The 21,024-nt window shown below is 41.1% G+C and overlaps 1 protein-coding gene across 1 annotated transcript in view; it reads right to left on the bottom strand.

The window, feature by feature from the left end:
* Positions 1-342: 342 nt before the first annotated feature.
* LOC124549402 (phospholipase B1, membrane-associated-like) overlaps positions 343-21,024 on the bottom strand; it is a 147,717-nt gene continuing 127,035 nt past the window's right edge. The window contains exons 7-8 of the mRNA XM_047125242.1: positions 15,416-15,581; positions 343-852 (exon numbers count right to left, since the gene is read on the bottom strand). Of these exons, the coding sequence (XP_046981198.1) occupies positions 674-852; positions 15,416-15,581 (345 nt within the window). The 3' untranslated portion in view covers positions 343-673. The remainder of the gene's footprint in view (positions 853-15,415; positions 15,582-21,024) is intronic.

The following is a 21,024-nucleotide window of genomic DNA, read 5'->3' as shown; positions in this document are numbered from 1 at the left end:
TCCTACGGAACTTGACGTGTAAATAAATAAATAAAAACGTTAGCAAGCTTGTGAATCCCTGCAAGTCAGGTTCACCACTTCGGTGCACTGGTGCTGCCAGTTGAATCCAGTGCTGCCAGAAAGAAGTAGGTTTCCCACGACATTGAATATACGAGCATTTTTCTTAAAAAAAAAATAAGCCACAGGATATTATTATATTAATTTCGAGTATAAGACGCACCTGAATTTTTCAGGCAATTTTTCGAAGGAAAAAGTGCATCTTATAGTCAGTAAAATACGGTATGGTATTGTATAAGGAAACAACGACATCAGATTGCGAGACAAGGAAAGAAAATAAATTAGTCCAACAGTTGAAAAGTACTGTAATTATTATGACAGCATATTTGGCACAGTCATATAAAACACCAAATTTCTGTCTATTTCGTGAAGACAGATTTTGAAATATGTTACTTTCAGTACAGGTAGGAGTTTATACATTTTTACATCACACAACTCTGCTCTGTGTGTCGAAATCACTCATGCCAAGAAAGGCGACCGGAATTACCGGAAACTTTACCGCCTATAAAAAAAATATAAATTACACTTCCTACATCGGAGTCTGCGTGAGACTCGGTCAGTAGCACTACGTCACGTGGCCAAACAAACCAGCGTTCGGCTGCGTCCATCACCGCAGTCACCGGCCGCGCTGCCGCCGCCGCCGCCGACGACTGCTCGCCCCCCGCCTGCTGTTCTCGTTGGTGTAGATGTAGGGGCTCTCCTGCGTGGGGCACAAGAAGCGCGAGAACGTCTCCTGCCACTCTACAGACTTGTTGCCTACAGGCTCCATCAGGTTGTTCCACAGGGCGTTTGCAGCTGCCAACACAATCAAGAAACTTTACAGTTTGGGGTGACAGTGAACTAAAACGTAGTCCGTAGCCGTTGAATCTGCTGTTTAATAGGAGTACATCCATTAAGTAAGTGAAGTGACTCGCCCCTCCCCCTTGGTGAGATTTGGTGACATGTGGTGGGAGCCCCCACCCCCAACCCCACCCCCACCCTCATCCTGAAGTTAGGTTTACCCGGTAGTCGGGTAGAATACATAAAAATGATTTTTTTGAACACTGATGAAATCACTTTAGTAAACCCACCTTTTATTTATTATGTGTATTGAACTATGTTTTTAACACATAATTAAAACATTATTTTAAACACGCCAGTCTTGAATAGTATTGGGACAGACAGACAGGCAGAAACAGACGGACAAAAACGCTCCCGAAAATAGTATTAACTGTTTCGATAACTAACATTTTACTGGTATATACTATATTCACTAAACGTCGCTGAATCTTTATATAGTTCGCAGATGGAAAACAATATTGTTTGTACCTTCCTTTGAACTGCACCATTACGTAGCTATGCAATCCCTTGAGTTATATCATCACTAAGAGAATACTTGTCGGTGAACTTCGGCTTATCTTCCTTCCACCAACGATTAAATTCTTGCTCAGACGTATGTTTCAACTCGTCGTCATACTTACGGATTTAAAACATTTGATACAAATTCATGTTGAACACAGTAACATCTGTTTAATATGCGTTGCAGATTATCACGACTGACTCACTGAATAATGCTCAGTGATTTTAACCAGTGCGACGGAGAACTCCCTGAATGAAATCTGACACTTGCGTGGCACTTATTTCAAATCGAGGAATTCCGGCCATGCACATATGCAACGCATTCACTTTATTTCACAGAATCCGTAAAGATTGCTGAGTACTTTAATATTGTCTACACTCAGCATTAATTATGCAAAGTGAAATGTTGTCCATTTTAATAATGTATATTCTCTCAGTTAACAAGTTGACGCGAGATTTTCATTGCCTCTTTTAAATGAGATTAGGTGAGATTTGTCGGATCCCGCACGTCACCATTCACATTTTGAGGTCACATAATTAATGGACGTCGCCTAAGGAGCCAATTTTTTAGGTCCTGAGTCTGTTACATTACAGCTTGGCTGAGAGACTTCTTTCACTACACAGTGTCCTTTGTCATTGTTTTGCCCTATATGTGTAGTTGCCGTAATTTGCTCTCGTACCCTACGTTGTTAATTACGACACTTCTGACGCTTTCCACGTTCATCTTATGGTGTATACTTGCGAGTTTAGTCAGTCTATCATCACCTTTTAAGAAGTTACGTAGTTAATCAGTTAACTGCTTGATCCTGGGACATCGTAAGATTCTCTCTGGTATTGTGAAGTGGGAAGTTCTGAGTAAAAACCTGTTCCTCCTTTCTCCCCATCGTATACTATGTATTAACAGCATTTTACAAAAACATGTTTTGTATTAAGTACGGAGTATCACCTAAAGATGCACCTACAATGGTGTTAAACCGGTTGTTTTGCCGAACCAAAGAACCCCTATACAGCTGATCTGGCCTTGAAGAGTTTTCATTCATTAAAAAAAATTACCTTGGAGATTTTTCTGGTATTTCTTTACAGTAACAACTAGAGAAATATTAAAGAACTTCATTCATCACGTATGACAGCTGGATTAGTCATCAGTTCGAAGACAAGGTCGCTGTAGCTCTCCATGCCACTGCATACAAAAACTTCAAGACCGGCGAAGTGTTACAGAAGTTGGAAATTTACTAATGACCTCAGCGCGAGATACTCTTGCTAGTTACAACAAAACTCTGTCTCGAAAGCTATCAGAAAATCCGAAGACATTTCTGTAGTGTGTAAAGTACCACCAGTAACATAGCTCAAGTAGGCTAAATATCAAATTGCGAATATCGTCATACATTCTGACAAATATTAGAGACAATTTAGATACAGAATATCGTGCCACTTGGAGGGTATACAGTCACGTTTCTGGATCAGGTGGGGTGCGTTAATAATGTGTGTGTGTGTGTGTGTGTGTGCGTGTGTGTGTGTGTGTGTGTGTGTGTGTGTGTGTGTGTGTGTAAGTGAGTGAGTGTTATATTTTTGACATAAATTGTAGACGTGGAAAAACTTTTTAGGTAGCCATTGCTCCGATTCAAAAATGTTGCAGCTTTCCTTGAAAGTGGAATTTGACCTCAACAAGGCCAACAATCGAAACTAATAAATAGCTACATCAGACAGTTAGTAATTTCGAATTTATTTTTATAATGTAAAATAAAATGCATTAACCTCATCTTCGCAAAATTGTTGCTCGGTGAGATAACGCTTTACTAAGAAGCTTTTAAAAATGTCAGGTGATTTTAATTTGATCTGCGGCAGGTGCGTAATGACTTCAAATTTCCTGGCAGATTAAAATCATGAAGCCTCCAACCTGGGACCTTCACCTTTCTTGGGTAAGTGCTCTACCGACTGAGGTATCCAAGCACGACTCACAGCTTCATGTCTTCCAATACTTCTCCTACCTTCGAAGCTTCACAGAAATTTTCCTGCATACCTTGCATTAGCTTCCGGAATAAATTTTCAATGTGCAGCAGTTTGTGCGCTGATTTCAAACCTATTAGCTGATTAAAACTGTGTGCTGGACTGGGATTCGAAGCTGGGACCTTTGCCTTTTGAAGAAAAGAGTTCTACCAGCAGAGCTATTAAAAAGCATGACTCACGACCCGTCCTCACCGCTTTACTTCCGCCAGTATCTCATCTTCTATCATCCTTCACAGAAGTTCTCCTGCATACCTTGCAGTGCTAACACTAAGGGAAGAAGGAATATTTCCAAGACTTGGATTCGCAAAAACCTATAAGATTGCTTCCAGAATGAATCTTCATTTTGTGGCAGTGTGCACACTTCCTGGCAGATTAAACCTGTGTGCCGGCCCTGTACTACGAGCTCTATGGGCTGGACTGAGCTACCACTGCAAGGTGCAAGGACATTACCACCCGCCCCCCCCCCCCCCCCCCCCGCTTTGCAGCAGAGTGTATCCTGATTTGACACTTCCTGAGAGCTTAATAGTATATTCAGAAAGGTGAAGGTCTACAGTCATGTTTTAGGCATCTGCTGAAATATGTTAATAACATTTCACGTTTGACATAAATGGGATGATGATGATGTTTGATTTGTGGGGCGCGCAACTGCTCGGTCATCAGCGCTCGTACAAAGTCCCATTGTTTACACAGTCCATTTTTTTTTCACAATCCAGTCTAGTCACTGTCACAAATGATGATGATGATAAAATGAGGACAACACAAACACCCAGTCCCCGGACAGAGAAAATCCCCAACCCGGCCGGGAATCGAATCCGGGACCCCGTGATCCAGAGGCAGCAACGTCAGACACTAGAGCACGAGCTGCGCACTGACATAAATGTGCTTTCTGTTGCTGAAGTATTTTTAACGTATGTCTTACGCATGTAAATGTTGTCAGTTACACCTTTTACGTATTTTGCTTACAATTTTAACTATTAACATTGTAATACATTACTTTCTCATTGTGTATTGTTATCTTCTTCTCCACTAAAATGGTGTTTGATCAGGTTCGCTGATGTGCATACGAATATTCTCATTTTGGCCTAGGACGTAGTAGGATGTAATGTCAGCCCCGTTTTAGCATGTGACTTTAGCAGAGCACATGTGTTTCATACAGTAACAGGTCAGATTAGATGTGCAAATACTGTAAGCTACACCCATTGTGTATTTTGCCAGATATTTTAGACCTGAAAACAATATCGTGACACATGGCGTTAACAATGCGCTGCTGACTTATTTTTTGCATACATTTTAGACGTGAGATTTCTTTAATTTATGCTGTTCATATGTTTTAGACATGGAAATAAATTGTGTGTGTGTGTGTTGTTGATGGTTTTCTTTAGACGTGGAATTTCTTTAATTTATGCTGTTCATATGTTTTAGACACGGAAATAAATTGTGTGTGTGTGCGTGTGTGTGCGTGTGTGTGTGTGTGTGTGTGTGTGTGTGTGTGTGTTTGTGTGTGTGTGTGTGTGTGTGTGTGTGTTGTTGATGGTTTTTTTTTTTTTTGTAAATAAACTTTAGACGTGGAATTAACACTACATTTATAACCTCTGAAAGTGTGTTTGTAGTGGCACAGATTTGGGGGCAGGAGCTTTATTTCTGATAAATGATTCAGGATATCCTGATATTTTCAAACACGGCCAATAACATTCATGTCGTTCAGACGTTTTTGAATCTCATGCCAAAATACTCCGTTCCGATGAAGCTTACCTACTTTCACACATAATACAAGTCATTTGGGTACCTTTGAACATGGTGAAAGAAACCTTCAGATCGTTCAGAAATTTTTGAAATGTCCGGCTGCATATTGGTTGGCTGTTTCGTTTTAATGGATCTTATTTTGAAGTTCCTGCGAATGTAATGTCATTGAAATAGGGTTTGGCTTGTAACGTCACGATTGTTACATTCATGAAAAAAGGGTCCTGGATTGTCACATCATGATAATGACGTCATAGAAAGGGGCATGGTTTATGATGTCGTGGGTAGGGCACTGACCTGCGCAAGTGACGACACAAATATTATGAAGTGCGCCAGGTTCTCTACAACCACTCTACTAACGTGTGTTATAACATCAGTGGGTATACACGTCCTCAAGAAATAAATTAACTAACGGCTTAAATTTCTAATCATTGGTACCTCAACTTTTACTTTTGACGGTATGGTAAACCACAATCATAAAACAGTTACTGGAAGTAGTAGATGAGTACTCTCCCTCTTGTTCTTCCATCTCAATTTAGCTATTATAATATAAATGGGCTTTGTATTGTCATATATTGCTGTTAAACGGTGTCCTGGCATATACTTTGTAAAATACACGGTGATTCAGCTAAGCTGTTTCCACCCAGATGAACTGTGACAAAACCATCATTAGACAACGTCCCACACCATTAGAGAGCCTCCATATGCTTTAACGTATTGTTGTTCTTCCGGTCCTGAGACTGGTTTGATGCAGCTCTCCATGCTACTCTATCCTGTGCAAGCCTCTTCATCTCCCAGTACCTACTGTAGCCTACATGCTTCTGAATCTGCTTAGTGTATTCATCTCTTGGTCTCCCTCTACGATTTTTACCCTCCACGCTGCCCTCCAGTACTAAATTGGTGATCCCTTGATGCCTCAGAACATGTCCTACCAACCGATCCCTTCTTCTAGACAAGTTGTGCCACAAACTCCTCTTCTCCCCAGTTCTATTCAGTACCTCCTCATTAGTAATGTGAACTACCCATCTAATCCCCATCATTCTTCTGTAGCACCACATTTCGAAAGCTTCTATTCTCTTCTTGTCTAAACTATTTATCGTCCATGTTTCACTTCCATATATCGCTACACTCCATACAAATACTTTCAGAAACGACTTCCTGACACTTAAATCAATACTCGATGTTAACAAATTTCTCATCTTGAGAAACGCTTTCCTTGCCATTGCCAGTCTACATTTTATATCCTCTCTACTTCGACCATCATCAGTTATTTTGCTCTCTAAATAGCAAAACTCCTTTACTATTTTAAGTGTCTCATTTCCTAATCTAATTCCCTCAGCATCACCCGACTTAATTCGACTACATTCCATTATCCTCGTTTTGCTTTTGTTAATGTTCATCTTATAACCTCCTTTCAAGACACTGTCCATTCCGTTCAACTGCTCTTCCAAGTTCTTTGCTATCTCTGACAGAATTACAATGTCATCGGCGAACCGCAAAGTTGTTATTTTTTCTCCATAGATTTTAATTCCTACTCCGAATTTTTCTTTTGTTTCCTTTACTGCTTGCTCAATATACAGATTGAATAACATCGGGGAGAGGCTACGACCCTGTCTTACTCCCTTCCCAACCACTGCTTCCCTTTCATGTCCGTCGACTCATAACTGCCATCTGATTTCTGTACAAATTGTAAATAGCCTTTCGCTCCCTGTATTTTACCCCTGCCACCTTCAGAATTTGAAAGAGAGTATTCCAATCAACATTGTCAAAAGCTTTCTCTAAGTCTACAAATGCTAGAAACGTAGGTTTGCCTTTCCTTAATCTTTCTTCTAAGATAAGTCGTAGGGTCAGTATTGCCTCACGTGTTCCAACATTTCTACGGAATCCAAACTGATATTCCTCGAGGTCGGCTTCTACTAGTTTTTCCATTCGTCTGTAAAGAATTCGCGTTAGTATTTTGCAGCTGTGACTTATGAAACTGATAGTTCGGTAATTTTCACATCTGTCAGCACCTGCATTCTTTGGGATTGGAATTATTATATTCTTCTTGAAGTCAGAGGGAATTTCGCCTGCCTCGTACACCTTGCTCACCAGATGGTAGAGTTTTGTCAGTACTGGCTCTCCCAAGGAGATGGTGTGCCCCATCGCTCGTACACCGACTGTAACACCACGTTCGAATGCACTTAAATTATGACAGCCATTGTAGCAGCAGCAACCGATCTAACGACTGCTCCACACACTTGTCCAGACACTTGTCAGGATTTATCTGGCCTGAACATGAAACAGATTGTTGTTTGGTGTGGATCTTCGTGATTTCATACCTGAATAAGGAATTAAGGCACTTCGGATTGTATGCAAACGCAGTGTTGCTGCGCCGCTACACCAGTATGAAAGGAGCACAGAAGTAAGTTACCCTTCAAACTGTGTCGTCCGCCTACGCTGAGTGCTGGTTAATTTGAAAACAATAAATCTGTACCAAAAACCAAGACAAACTAAGTATGCCACTTCTTTATGGAGGATGCAGAAGGAATGCTAAGAGAATAGCTGAGCTGTACGCACAAAGATATCCCGACAGACGGTAACCGACAATAATGACAATTCAGCGAGTGTCCAAAAAATTGTTATTGTAATTGCACTTGTATACTACACAGAGAGTAAGGAGAACCCTTCCAAGGATTAGAGCGAATGAAATATATGTTGTGGGAGCTGTTGCACAAAATGAGCATGTTCACTTCTGAGAAATTGGGAGTGCCTCTGGAATAAGTCAGCTCAGCATTCCTTGCATTTTACACACGAACAGCTTTCATCCGTATAATGCGTCACTTCAGCAGCATATTTACCAGCGGGATTGCCAAAGGCGTTTACCATTCCATCTCTCGGTTCTGATACGACATCAAGTAAGCACGTTCTTTCTTCAGAGAATTCTCTTTACCGATGAAGCTCAAGTCATGGGAAGTTTAATATAAGAGATAGGCATTATTGCGTCACAGAATCCACATGGCTGAGGCAGGTTGAATTTCCAACGCAATGGTGTCCGAGCATTTGGTGCGGTACTACTGGAGATTATGTGGGTGGTCCTAACATCATTGCAGACACTTACATGCAGTGGTTCCCATCCTGGGCTTAATTACCACCCTGAGGTGCAAAATGGAATTTTGTTATGGCTAAGAACAACAGGTTTGGATTGTTTTCAGCCGTGAAACTAAATTACACTCAAAGACAGAAAAAAGACGACACACTACGAAAGAGTTATGTAAATTGGTCACAAACTCATATTTGTAGAGGTGTCGACAGTAAATGCAAAATTGTAAACTCTGGCCGCCAATAGTTGAAAGTGTGAAGCTGCATCACAGTTTCACCGCGCAGCTGGCAAGGATACTAAAAATGGGATGTGTCGATACCACGACGTCAGGTCTTTGCAAATTTGATTCAGTTGGGCGGTAACTATGCTTTTCAGAAAGGTGTGTGAACAATATAAGCAGACGTTAGCACTTCAGAGAGGACATGTAGTTGGGCGCAAATACGCCGGTTGGAGTAATTACGACTCACTCGACATTCGAACAGAAGCGGTGTCACTGTTTTATGATGTTTGCAGGAATGGGTGAACCATAACCGAACACAGCGTCGAGAAGGAAGCAGTCGACATAGAGAGGGCAGTCGCCAGGGTCAGGATTCATCATTATCTGGCGTGTCCGCCCCGATAGCTGAGTGATCAGCGTGACGGATTGCCGTCCTACGGGCCCGGGTTCGATTCCCGACTGGGTCGGGGATTTTCTCCGCTCAGGGACTGGATGTTGTGTTGTCTTCATCATCATTTCATCCCCGTCCGGCGCGCAGGTCTCCCAATCTGGCGTCGAATGTAATAAGACCTGCACCAAGGCGGCCGGACCTGCCCCGCAAGGGGCCTCCCGGCCAATGACGCCAAACGCTCATTTCCACAATCAGATGTGCAACTGGTGCTTCGGTGACCACACGAATCGTTACTACTTGGCTCACAGAAATGGGGCTGAACTCGCAGCGCCCCTTGTGTACACTAAAAAGCCCATTTCCAATTGTGTCTGGCATATTCGGCCAGGAATCTCGTTGACTGAATTAGAATTGTCTTCCGTGATGAGTCCCGCTTCGAAGTGAGACCCGTGACCAGCGAAGCGTATCTGAAGACGCGCCGAAGAATGGTGTCATAGCAACCTGACTGCTGTCTGCCATACTGTCTAAAAACAAGGTTTGGTGGTCTGGGGTGTTGTTTCATTTCACATCAGGACCCGTTTGGTTGTCATTCGCGACACTCTTACAGCAAATCAGTACGTCGACGATATTCTACGGTCCCGTTTTGTAGCGCTTCATGGTAAGCCATCATGGGCTTATATTTCAGCAAGATAATGCCCGACCGCACACGCCTTGTCTTCGTGTTTACCAAACCATACCTTGGCCAGCAAGGTCGCCGGATCCCTCACCAATTGCGAACGTTTGGATCTCTACGGGCAGGACCCTTTAACCAGCTTGGAATTTTCACAATTGAACAGAATTTGATACGGTATCCCTCAGGAAGACATCCACCAACTTCATAAATCAATGCCAAGCCGAATAACTGCTTGGATAAGGGCCAGAGGTGGACTAACGCGTTATTGATTTGTTCCATTTGTGGGACTCTTTCTCGTAAATAGATGATCCAAGTTTTCTGAAAGTGTAGTCGTTTGTGTGTCTCTACATGTACATCTCATGTACAGATTTTCATTACATTCGGATAATTCCATTGCTGTGCGGCATTTTTTTTCTTGGAGTGTATTTTTAAAATACATTAAGGAATCACCAATTTAGTATTGGAGGGCAGCGTGGAGGGTAAAAATCGTAGAGGGAGACGAAGAGATGAATACACTAAGCAGACTCAGAAGGATGTAGGTTGCAGTAGGTACTGGGAGATGATGAAGCTTGCACAGGATAGAGTAGCATGGAGAGCTGCATCAAACCAGTCTCAGGACTGAAGACCACATCAACGACAACAACAACAACATTTTTAAAATATCACTATTGTCATCATTATTTCGTAAGAATGTATTACTGATTACGTAAATTACCAAGAATTTCATTTTTTTCTAATACTAGCATTAATGTCTGGGGCAATGTGATGAAGGTAACAGCTGGTGAAATGAAGTTATAAACATTCCCGCAACAGCAGAGAAACTGCTTCATGATTCACATCGCAACAGTAACCGAACAAATTGGCAATACAACACAACAGTAACTATATAACAGCTACTACGCTTCTGTAGAGCATAAAAAGCGCTGTTGTTGTCAGTAGAGTGATTAGACACAAAGTATTGGCAGCGTTCCATTTCCATCGTGACAGTTTCGCGTAATTACACGAACTTCCGCAAAAGAGAGCAACCAGTTTCGAGTTCAAAACAGACAAATCCCAAGACCTAAGTACTGTAAATCCTCTGAAACTACTAACCGGATTTTGAAGAGTGAAACGTACCTGAATTCACCTCTATTATAACTACAAATAATAGCACCAGAATTTATCGTAGTGCTATTTGAAAAAGCGACGCTGATACTGCTGTCTCTATAATTAACGTAGTTACTAAACGAAATTGTAACTCACTTAATTAGAACATTTTCACAATTAATTTGAGTGACAGAAGAATTATTACGTCAATTTTTGCTGGTGGGACATCCGCAGCAGTTTTACAGGGTGTTTGAGGAGGAAAGGTCAAAATTTTACAGAGTGATAATACAAGGAATTATGAGAAAAAAATGTGATATGAACATAGGTCCGCAAATGCTCCGTTATGGAGGTATGGATACTGAAAGGAACTTAAATTCTGCAAAATTGATGTGCACTACGTGAACGTATACGCAATACAACTGAACTGTAAAGTGATTTTCTTGAAAACAATGTTACAGAGAATACAGTTACGTTAGGCATTATACAGTTACGTTAGGCATTTCTACATAATGTTTATTTACTTTGCATTTAGTACATAATGCATTACAACATGCATTTATTCAGTTCAAAAAGATGTACCACGTCTTTTACAAACGGCTTTAGCTCTTATCGGACAGATGTTGTACAGTTCACAGAACAGCCTCGAATATCCCACCATAAACGTGAATGCACTTTTGCACTCTAGCGATAACATGTTGTATTGCTTGTTCAATTGCCTGTGGTTAGTTCCTAATCAATTCAGCAGCGTCCATGATGCGACGAGGCAGTTCATCTCGTGTATTTACTTAGTGCACCTCTGATTTCATCCAACCCTATAAGCAGAAATCTAAAGGTGTAAGGTCAGGTGATCTTGGAGGCCGGTTAATAGCACCGCCGCGGCCAATCCAGCGATTAGGGTAGGTGCGGTTGAGATGGTCCCTCGCACGTAAGGTACCATGTGGAGGGACACCGTCAAGTTGAAAGTACATTTCAGTTCGCTTGGCTAAAGGACCGTCTTCCAATAGCTCCGCAAATGAATTTTCCAAAAAATGCAGGTACCTCTCGCCCGGACCTATCAGAAGGTTACCGATCACGCCGCACCAAACATTTATGGCAAAACGAACTTGGAAATTGCTATCCAAAGAAGAGCGTGTATTTTCCCGTGATGATTATTGCGTGTGTTGTTTGTTCCATGTCGTGGAAACTGGGCTTTGTCAGTGAATAGTAAGTCTCAATTACCCAGTGACAGATTTGAAGTCGTTGGGCATTGTCGCCAACGTGGAGATTTTCGTCACGCTCTATGTGAAACGGATACAGGTTTCCCGCATGCAATGTTTCCCACACACGTGTCTGTGGGACATGCATATGCAGGGACATTCTTCGTAAGCTCGTACTAGGACTTCGCTCAACACTTGCGATTATTTCTTCCTGTTCTTGCAAAGTTTGTTGATGTAAACGATCAGACGAAAAATGTCTGCTTGGAAGAGAGTCTGTTGCACGCAAAGTGGTAAACACTTTGGTAAACAACCTGCGATCAGGTAATCGTCGAGTCGGAAAGCGCCTGTGGTATTCTTCTCTTGCAGCGGTACCACTACCGTCGCAGAAGCCATAAACATACACCATATCTGCTTATTCCTCATTACTGTAGACGTGTGGCTTTGTTAACATCGCTTGTACGAACACAGCTAACACCATACACTACACAGCTAACCGATCCGTCGCCGGTACACTTTACAGTGCGGCTTACACGGCACAACTGCGCAAACAACGGGTGATTGTACTACGTACATCACATGACCATCATGCGTGGTTGGTTGCATAGCGTAAACATGACATATACCCGTGCATTTTTTGGAAGAAAATCACATTACGGATCAGTCGTATTACGCATACGTTCACGTTGTGCACATCAATTTTGCAGAATTAAAGTTTCTTTCAGTACCCATATCCCCATAACGAAACATTTGCGGACCCTGGCGAGACGTCAGGTATGAGAAAAAGCATTGCACTACACCTGACGAGAAATTTAAGATGCTAAGGTTGGGAAGTAAGATGTCGAACTCGACATTTTCAAAGGCTTTTCTGGAATCTAATAATAGTATTTTATCCATCTTCAGAAACTGTAGTATTACATAATGAAACAAGAAGCAACCAGTTGCATATAACAAATTTAATTTCTTGATCGGTTTCGGGCATTTAGTGCCCTTCTTCAGAAGGCACTAACCTTAAGAAGGGCACTAAGTGCTCGAAACCGGTCGAGAAATTGAATTTCTTATATGCAACTGGTTGCTAATTATTTCACTATGGAATCTAAGGAGCACATGGTAGTCGCATCTTGTGCAACCCAGGCACTCTTCATTTCATCTGTTACCTTTATTGAGGCAGATGTTGTGCAGCGATGTTTACGGAAACCTGACTGGTATTCGTCTAGTACCTTTCATGTACTTAGGTTTACAGTGCCAGGTTTCTTATGCCGTGTTTACCACAGTGTGGCCTTTAGCGCCACTGCTCGGTTCTCCTTCGGCTGGCAGACGGGACGTTTTGGCGCAATGTGCAAGTATTTGGTAAGTTGGTAAGTTAACTGCAGAGCGGTAGCGTCGTCTTTCAGGTGTAGTTTCTCTATTTATGATACTTGAGCAGCGGTTCCATTGTTGCAGCTGGATGTTGTTTGCGTAGTGTCCCACAAAAACATTTCGATCGGTTGGTCCTTTCGTAAGTGTAGTTACAAATGCCTCTGAGCACTATGGGACTTAACTTCTGAGGTCATCAGTCCCCTAGAACTAACATAAACCTAACTAAGCTAAGGACATCACACACATCCATGCCCGAGGCAGGATTCGAACCTGCGATCGTAGCGGTCGCGTGGTTCCAGACTGTAGCGCCTAGAACCGCTCTGCCACTCCGACCGGCTGTAGTTACACGATACATAGTTTTTAGCCTACTGTTTGCAGCTTTCTGCCTCCCATACAGTGATTAATCTGGCTTTATTCGATATATTTAGACTCCGTGATCTTTCGCCGGCACTTTCAGGAAAAGGGTGACTTAACGTCAGTTAGATTTGAAAGATGCTTGTTGCGCGGACACATTGGGTATCAGTCTGAGGAGCCATGTACGACAGAGGTGTTGCCTTCTAAGTTGACATAGACACTTCGACCTATTATTTGTAAGTATGGTCAATGGAGTGATGAGACTTAAATCTTACATCGTGCCTGTTGACAGCGCTGAACAGGCGTGAAGTATAGGTCAAGTGGAGGACAGGTGGCGCCAGATACCCGAGTGTGTGTAGTTCCTATGCGATCTGGAAGAGGTCACTAGCTGATGGACACTGAGCTGCAGTCAAAATTCTTTCTTTATTATTTGCAGTTCTTTTTATTTAATTTTCTAATTGTTTATTAATTATTGCTATAATTGTGCTTAGTGATGAGAATGAATGAAGGTGCGAATATGAAATACCGTTTTATGTACAGCTTTTACACTACACATTGAAGTAACTGGTCTCTAAGGAATGTTCGAGAATAACGTGTGTGTTAGTCATTTGAATCGGGGAATTTATTATAAACTATTTCATCAGTTTGTGGCACTGGGGAAATGAGATCATGATTTCCGTGAGGTAGTATTGTTAAGATGAGGTTAATTTTATATTTTTGGATTTTAAAAATTGATTTATGTTAATTTACTGTTTAGATTCAGTGACAAACGTTGATTGGTTCCGTATACACGCATGGGATCGAGCGGGTTTGATGCTGCTTTCCGATTGGCTCTGGTGTTTCTCTGTCAATCAGAAATTACAATATTTGCGCGTATTTTGAAAACTAGAAACTTCTTTTGTGTAGAGACACTAGTAGAATCGGGGCTTGGAACTCATAGTGATCAGATCTATTGATAGGTGCTCCGATGACAATTATTAATATTGTCATATTTAGATAGCAATATGTCCGATAAGTGCCATGAAGTATGGAAGAGAATTCGATTTAATGATGCACGGTATGAAATTTACAATTTTTGTTGGCATTTTAAATAAATACATTCAACGTGGCGTGTTGCTTACTCGCGAACATGAATATTTTGCTACGTGAGTTTGATTATAGCAATATTTGAGCGAGATATTCTTAAAGGTTCTATCCATTTTAAAGTTTCTGCGAAGGATAACTAAAGGCTTGGTAGTAACTGGTGTACGAAAGCTTACAGTAATAGAAGGAAATTTTACGCATATAAATACTGTCATGTAACTATTACTATCCTTTCACACGCAAAACAATTTTTAGTTCGACTGTTTGTTTCGAGGTGTATAGCTGTTTTTTTTTCGATAACTTTTTCTGGCTAAGAACACCATTTCAGTAACTTCAAGGAGACGTGCGTGTGAGAAGACATTCACCACAAGGTGAGTCGAATTTAATTCGCAGCAGCTCCGCACTGCTCCGCCGCAGTGAGTTTATGGACCGCAATTATCGTTTTTCTCTGTTACTGTTAGTTTGTTTATGGTCTTGCAGTTTGGAGATATTGTTTTATGTTAAGTCACTGATACACCTACTGAGGGAGCTGATTCCCTGAAATCTTGTAGCATAAAGACTTCAATCAACGAATACTTGTACAGCTGTAGTGGACGTTTCACCCATGAACTGTTTAGGAGGTATGTGAGGTGAACAGCTCAGCGGGTCCATCGTCTGTAGTTGGACCGATGAAAGAGAGCCTTTGTAAAGATCTAGTCGGGGCAAGGTGAGTAACTGAGTAAGTAAACTAAAAGACATATTTTCAAAAGGTACTCCATTCTATTCACTAGCCCATTTAACAGAAATTTACATTGTACCCATTCTCCGTCCATAGGATTATGAATGCAAGCCAACTCACCTAGAGCGTCACCTTTCTGGCTCAAGTGGAAACAGTCCTGCGACAGAAAGGTGAAGTCGGTTCGAGGACCGCTGGAGGTGTTCACCGTCAGGAAAGAAGCGTTCAGCAGGAACGGCTGCGCTACCACAGTGAAATCTTCCAGTCCCGCGTACCTTTTATCTATTGCCTGTTAACAACAAGAGAGAGAAACATTAAACTGCACACATCTTAGCTCGGTAGTGCATCCTAGGACACGTACATAGAGCATTGTGGCTTCAACTACAGTTTCTTACCCAGCTTACCGAATATTCCACTGCTTTCCATATCCTACTGAGGGGAATCTCTCAATGGTTGCTTCTGTCCCATACATCAACTCAGCTTAGAATTAAACTCAACTATCAACATGGTAACACTTTTGATAAGATACCAGAGAGAGAAGTTTACAACGTGTCGAAAACTTATTATGCCCAATAGTTCACGGACAGAAAAGCTTTCCATTGTAATACTCAACTGTTTCATTTTATGTCAAATAAATGTGATGCACGATTAGAAAATGATCGTCTTGACTCCCACCGAACGTTGACGCAAGTCAGTTGTAGCGCAGCTATCATCGTCAGCGGTTTACGTATGTGGAAAAACACTCAAAACCCGTTTTTAATTTGAACGCGTTCTTACTATTTAAAACTAGTTTTTAATGAGCCACTTCGCCAAAACGCGTTTTGCCTAGTTAAAACTAGTTTTAACTCACTTTCGCTTTTGACCAGCAGTAAACTCTAGTTGTAACTAAGGCTATCAGTATCAACTAGTTTCAACGAGAAAAAGAATTAAGGTGGCTTCAGATTCAATGCACGCCACTGTAGAAATCAGTGACAATATAATTATACCGATTCCTGTTATTGACAGAGCAAAAGCAGATCTCCCCTATATTATTAGAGTTGTTCTTCAGAAACATGAACACGGCTTGCACAAGATTGGAACGAAATATGGGATACTCGACAAATTGTATTGCAGGTATGTATTTCTGAATTGATTTCAATAATTAAGGACCAATATCAGACATATTCATTACTTCATTGATTTAATGCTCTGAAAATGTTGCTAACTATTCAATTAATTAATTAATGTTTTAAGTTTTAATACATAAATTGTAATATATTGTATAATATGTATTAAGTACCTAATTGCCTTTAAAACAAGCTAATTAAATGTTCTCTTCGAGGTCCGAATTCGACGTGCCCAAAGAGAAATTCTTGCTGCTGGAAGACATGCCACAGACAAAGGTATCATTAAGAACTGCTGCCAAGATGGCAGCATGTATTTGAAAAAGGTGCTTTTATAGGAAAAAAGAAAACCTTTGTAACTCAAAATTTCATGAAAGTTTGCCTTGCAATAAGAAATAATCGAAATATAATTGTTAATTTTTTTCGTACGTTCCTCTTTCATTAAGGCTGTAGCAACTTTTGTCAAATATATGAGTAATTAATATACTTTTATTGTATGATTATTTTGTTTCCACTTCCGTAACTAATACTGTTAATGTGGCTTTGTAATATTCCTTCAGTGTATGGTTATTTTTTTATTGCTGTAGATATGTTAATGACTTAGATGTATGATCAATATTCTCAATAAATATTACATTACACAATACAAAGATGCTATTTTTCATTGCAATCAACATGCAGTTGCTCTTAATTTTAATATTTACCGCTAAATAATTTAGTGAAAACTAGTTCTGTCAAGTTTAGTTAGAACGCGTTCTTACTAGTTGATACTGATAGCCTTAGTTGCAACTAGAATTTACTGCTGGCCAAAAGTAAAAGTCAGTTAAAACTAGTTTTAACTAGCCAAAACGCATTTGGACCAAGTGGCTCAGTATAAACTAGTTTTAAGTAGTAAGAATGCGTTCTAACTAAAAACGGGAAAACGGGTTTTGGCTGTAGAGCGTTCATCTTGATCATAACATCAATCAGAATGATAGCAGCAAATTGAGGGAATCGTCTCAAACTACATTCTTCCTCGGGTATAACATCGTCTGATTGTAACACTCGATACGAATACTACTCTAGAAAACACAATGAACGTGTTCTTCGCTAATGAGCTCCCAGTAGGTGTGTCATCAACCAAATTTGTCGCCTTTTTTAAGGACAGCATGGAGCTGATAATATTAAAGATAAGGTTAAGAGAAAACTGGAGCGGGATCATAGCGCAAGAGTTGGTCAGTAATTCAATGTAGAATAAAAATGTTTAATTTTCCATTTAAACATTTGATTTTATGTTAGGAGATGTTGGAATATTTCTGGCAAATAGCAGCGATCTTGACTGCTACGTTAACCCGTTGTTCCAAAACCTCCACATAATTTCTATTCGATTACGATCGCATAATGTAGCGGGCCATTCAAGGTGAGATAAGATACCAGAGCGTTCTCCAAACTAGGAACATTGCTTGCAACCCAGTGAACATAGCTGTTGGCACCTTGGAATACAGGGGTGTCCACCGCTTACTCATCACGAAGTCATATAAGAAACGGCAATGCTTGCTCATCACGAATACTGTATTTATATAAACACCGCAGCCCGAATAAGTGGGCCTAAGACATTACACAAAAATGCCACCGCAACAATAAGAGCCACCTCCGTCCTGAACTGCACTCTCCATTGGCTCAACGCCTCATTGATCATGGAAATGGCGGGAACCATCTCAACGCTAACTCAAGAGAGGTCTAGACGTATACATACTGTCTACGGATAGGGGAGAACATACGCTGTGATATATTTGTACTGGATGTCAGTTTTTAGTAATAAGCACGATTGTTTTAGCCACACTAGGGCTTTCAGGTCCACTCTTACATCTCACTAGTCACCCGTATTGATCTGACATCACAACGTATATACGAGGATGGTGCCATAAGTACCCGGCCTGACCGAGAGATGGCAGCGTTGTTGAAAAATATCTCTGTATTAGAAAGTATACGATCTATGAAGCATATGTTTCAAGGTGGAAGACGCCACATTGTTTAGTACTTTTTGGCAGCCATCGATAGTGAACGTAGTCAGTGAACTTGTGAAAATGGAGAAAATTGGTGATTGTTATGTGATACTTTTCTTTTTTTTTTTTTTTTGAAAGGCCTTAGCGCAACCAATATTAAAGTTGAGCTAGTTTCTACTTTTGGAGAGTCTGCTCCTTTGTTGACTACAGCAAAATATTGGGTAGCTAAGATTAAACGAGGCAGTATGAGGTGCCAAAACGAGATCGCAGTGGTTGACCAACTAATGTGACGACTCCAGAAATGGTGAAGAAAACCCGCAAAGCGGTACTGGATGATCGTCAACTGAAAGTGCGTGAGCTAGGAAACATAGTGGGCATTTGGAAAAGTGCGGAACATCGCATATTATCTGAAAATTTGGACATGAGAAAACTGTGTGCTAGGTTTGTGCCGCGTCTGCCCACACTCGAGCAAAAATATTGTCGTGAAGATGTTCCAATTGAGTGTTTGGCGAAGTTTCGCAGCAACAAAGCTGATTTTTTACGCCGCTTCATAATCATTGATGAAACATAGGTCCATCACTTTACTCCAGTGACAAAAGAACAATCAAAGCAATGGACACAAATTGGAGAACCGACTCCACAGAAGGCGAAGGCCGTTTCATCTGCAGGCAAGATCATGGCGTCGGTTTCTTGGGATCCACGTGGAATAATTTTCATTACCACCTTGAAAAAGGAAAAACTATCATCGGTGAGTATTGTAACGTTTGGGCGAAGAAATCAAGCACAAACGGCCGCATTTGGCCAAGAAGAAAGCTTTGTTTCTGCAGGTCAATGCACCAGCTCACACGTCCGTGCTTGCAATGGCCAAAACTAATGCATTAAAGTTTTAATTGTACCTCATGCACACTTTTCGCCAGATTTAGCCCTCTCGGGTTATTTTCTGTTCCAAACTTGAAAAAATAACTCGGTGGTCGAAGATTTTCAACGAATGAAGACATGTCGGCACTTAATGGCTATTTTGAGGAGTTAGACAGTTCTCATTACAAAAAGGGCATCGAAGTTATTGAACATCGCAGGAAAAAGTCTATAGAGCTGAAAGGAGATTATGTTGAAAAGTAAATACATTTCTTCCAAAATTTTTGTGTTTTCTTTGTTGGGTCGGGTACTTATGTGACCACCCTCGTAGTACATGAGCAGTAGAGGAAAAGGGGTAAATATGGGCACCCCCATTTTTTTTCACTTAAAGGTACCTTCTTTTGTAAAAATTCTAATTTTACACTTCTATTAACAACTATATCAAGTTTAAGAAATGATGAGAGGTGAAACAATTGTTAGTATCCATTACTTCTGTTCGAAAACAAAGATTTACATAAAGCTTGTAAAATGGAACTTAAAATGAGAGGGTGCAAATACGGGCATCTACAAAAAAGGTGCAAGAAATCTTTTGAAATATCTTAATAAAATGGTTTAAAACAGTACAGAATGGTAGATTAATGTACAAAAAGCAACTTCCGTACATTTATGCATGAAATCTGAAATTATTTACAGCAATCGCAAAAGTAGCTCCTTCAGCGCCAGCACAATCTACGTGTGCCCACATTTGCACATAACACATTTAATCCACACCTCTCTTCTCCTGTCTTGAGAGAACTTTTCATCACAAAAGATGCAACTTGCATCGCTTGAGACTGCTGTATCCCCATCGTTCACATAAAGGTCATTATCGCTGTCCACAAAGTGAGGGCTGCAGGAGCCTGAAGAATCCGATGATGAATCAGAGAGTCTTGTGGAACAAATTTTCTTTTTTTGAAGGCCTTTGGATTTTGCACCTCTGTTCGCATGGCGGCCTCTAACCCCAGAAAAACTCAACGACTTCTTCTTGACAGCACTTTTGTCAAGCGACTTTATGAACTGGTCTTTGTACGGCGTTCCAGTGACGTGGCAGGCGGTTGCTGCTTTTCGTCCCGGCGTTGTGGTTCTCTTCTTGGGGACAGGAGATATGTCGAATGGTGAAACTGCATTTGTTGAAGTCCATGGAGAGCTTCCCTGTGTTTCACTGGCTTCATCAACTGGCATAGCTAGATCTTGATGTACTGTACATCAGGATAACCCGAAGAAAAAGCAGATGATGTCGATGGTCCAGAGAGGAGCAAGTAGACGAACACGTGAATCAGAAACATTAGTCTATGTTCCACTGTGGAGCAAGTTTTTCCTGCAACCAACTCAGCAGCTATGAAATCAGAAGTAACGGTTCATAGGGATTACCCAGTTACTTTGAATCTGTTTATTGCTATGTCAGCTGATTGAGTACGAAGGTAAGCTTGGCCAATAACCTCCATAACGTCGTAAGATGTGAGAGGACGCCCATTGTGATGCAACCATACTCTCACTGCCTCGCTGTACTACGTTTTCAGAGGTCCCATATACGTCTTATCTAGAGGCTGCAGTTTTCTCAATGAAGTGGACGAACCATTCGGTGAACAAATTGTTTTGAACCCATCCTGAACGACGGGTTCTACGAATTGCACCAGGGGCAGCCTCTCATTAGAGCTGCTGGTTCTAGGGAAAATTATCATTGGCGGGACATAATGTCCTGAAGCGCTCATACATGCGATAACTGTGATTGTAGCCCCTCTTTCTGCAG

Source organism: Schistocerca americana, chromosome 1, assembly GCF_021461395.2.
Source record: "Schistocerca americana isolate TAMUIC-IGC-003095 chromosome 1, iqSchAmer2.1, whole genome shotgun sequence".
Lineage (NCBI taxonomy): Eukaryota > Metazoa > Arthropoda > Insecta > Orthoptera > Acrididae > Schistocerca > Schistocerca americana.
This window is presented reverse-complemented; position numbering and strand designations above follow the sequence as displayed.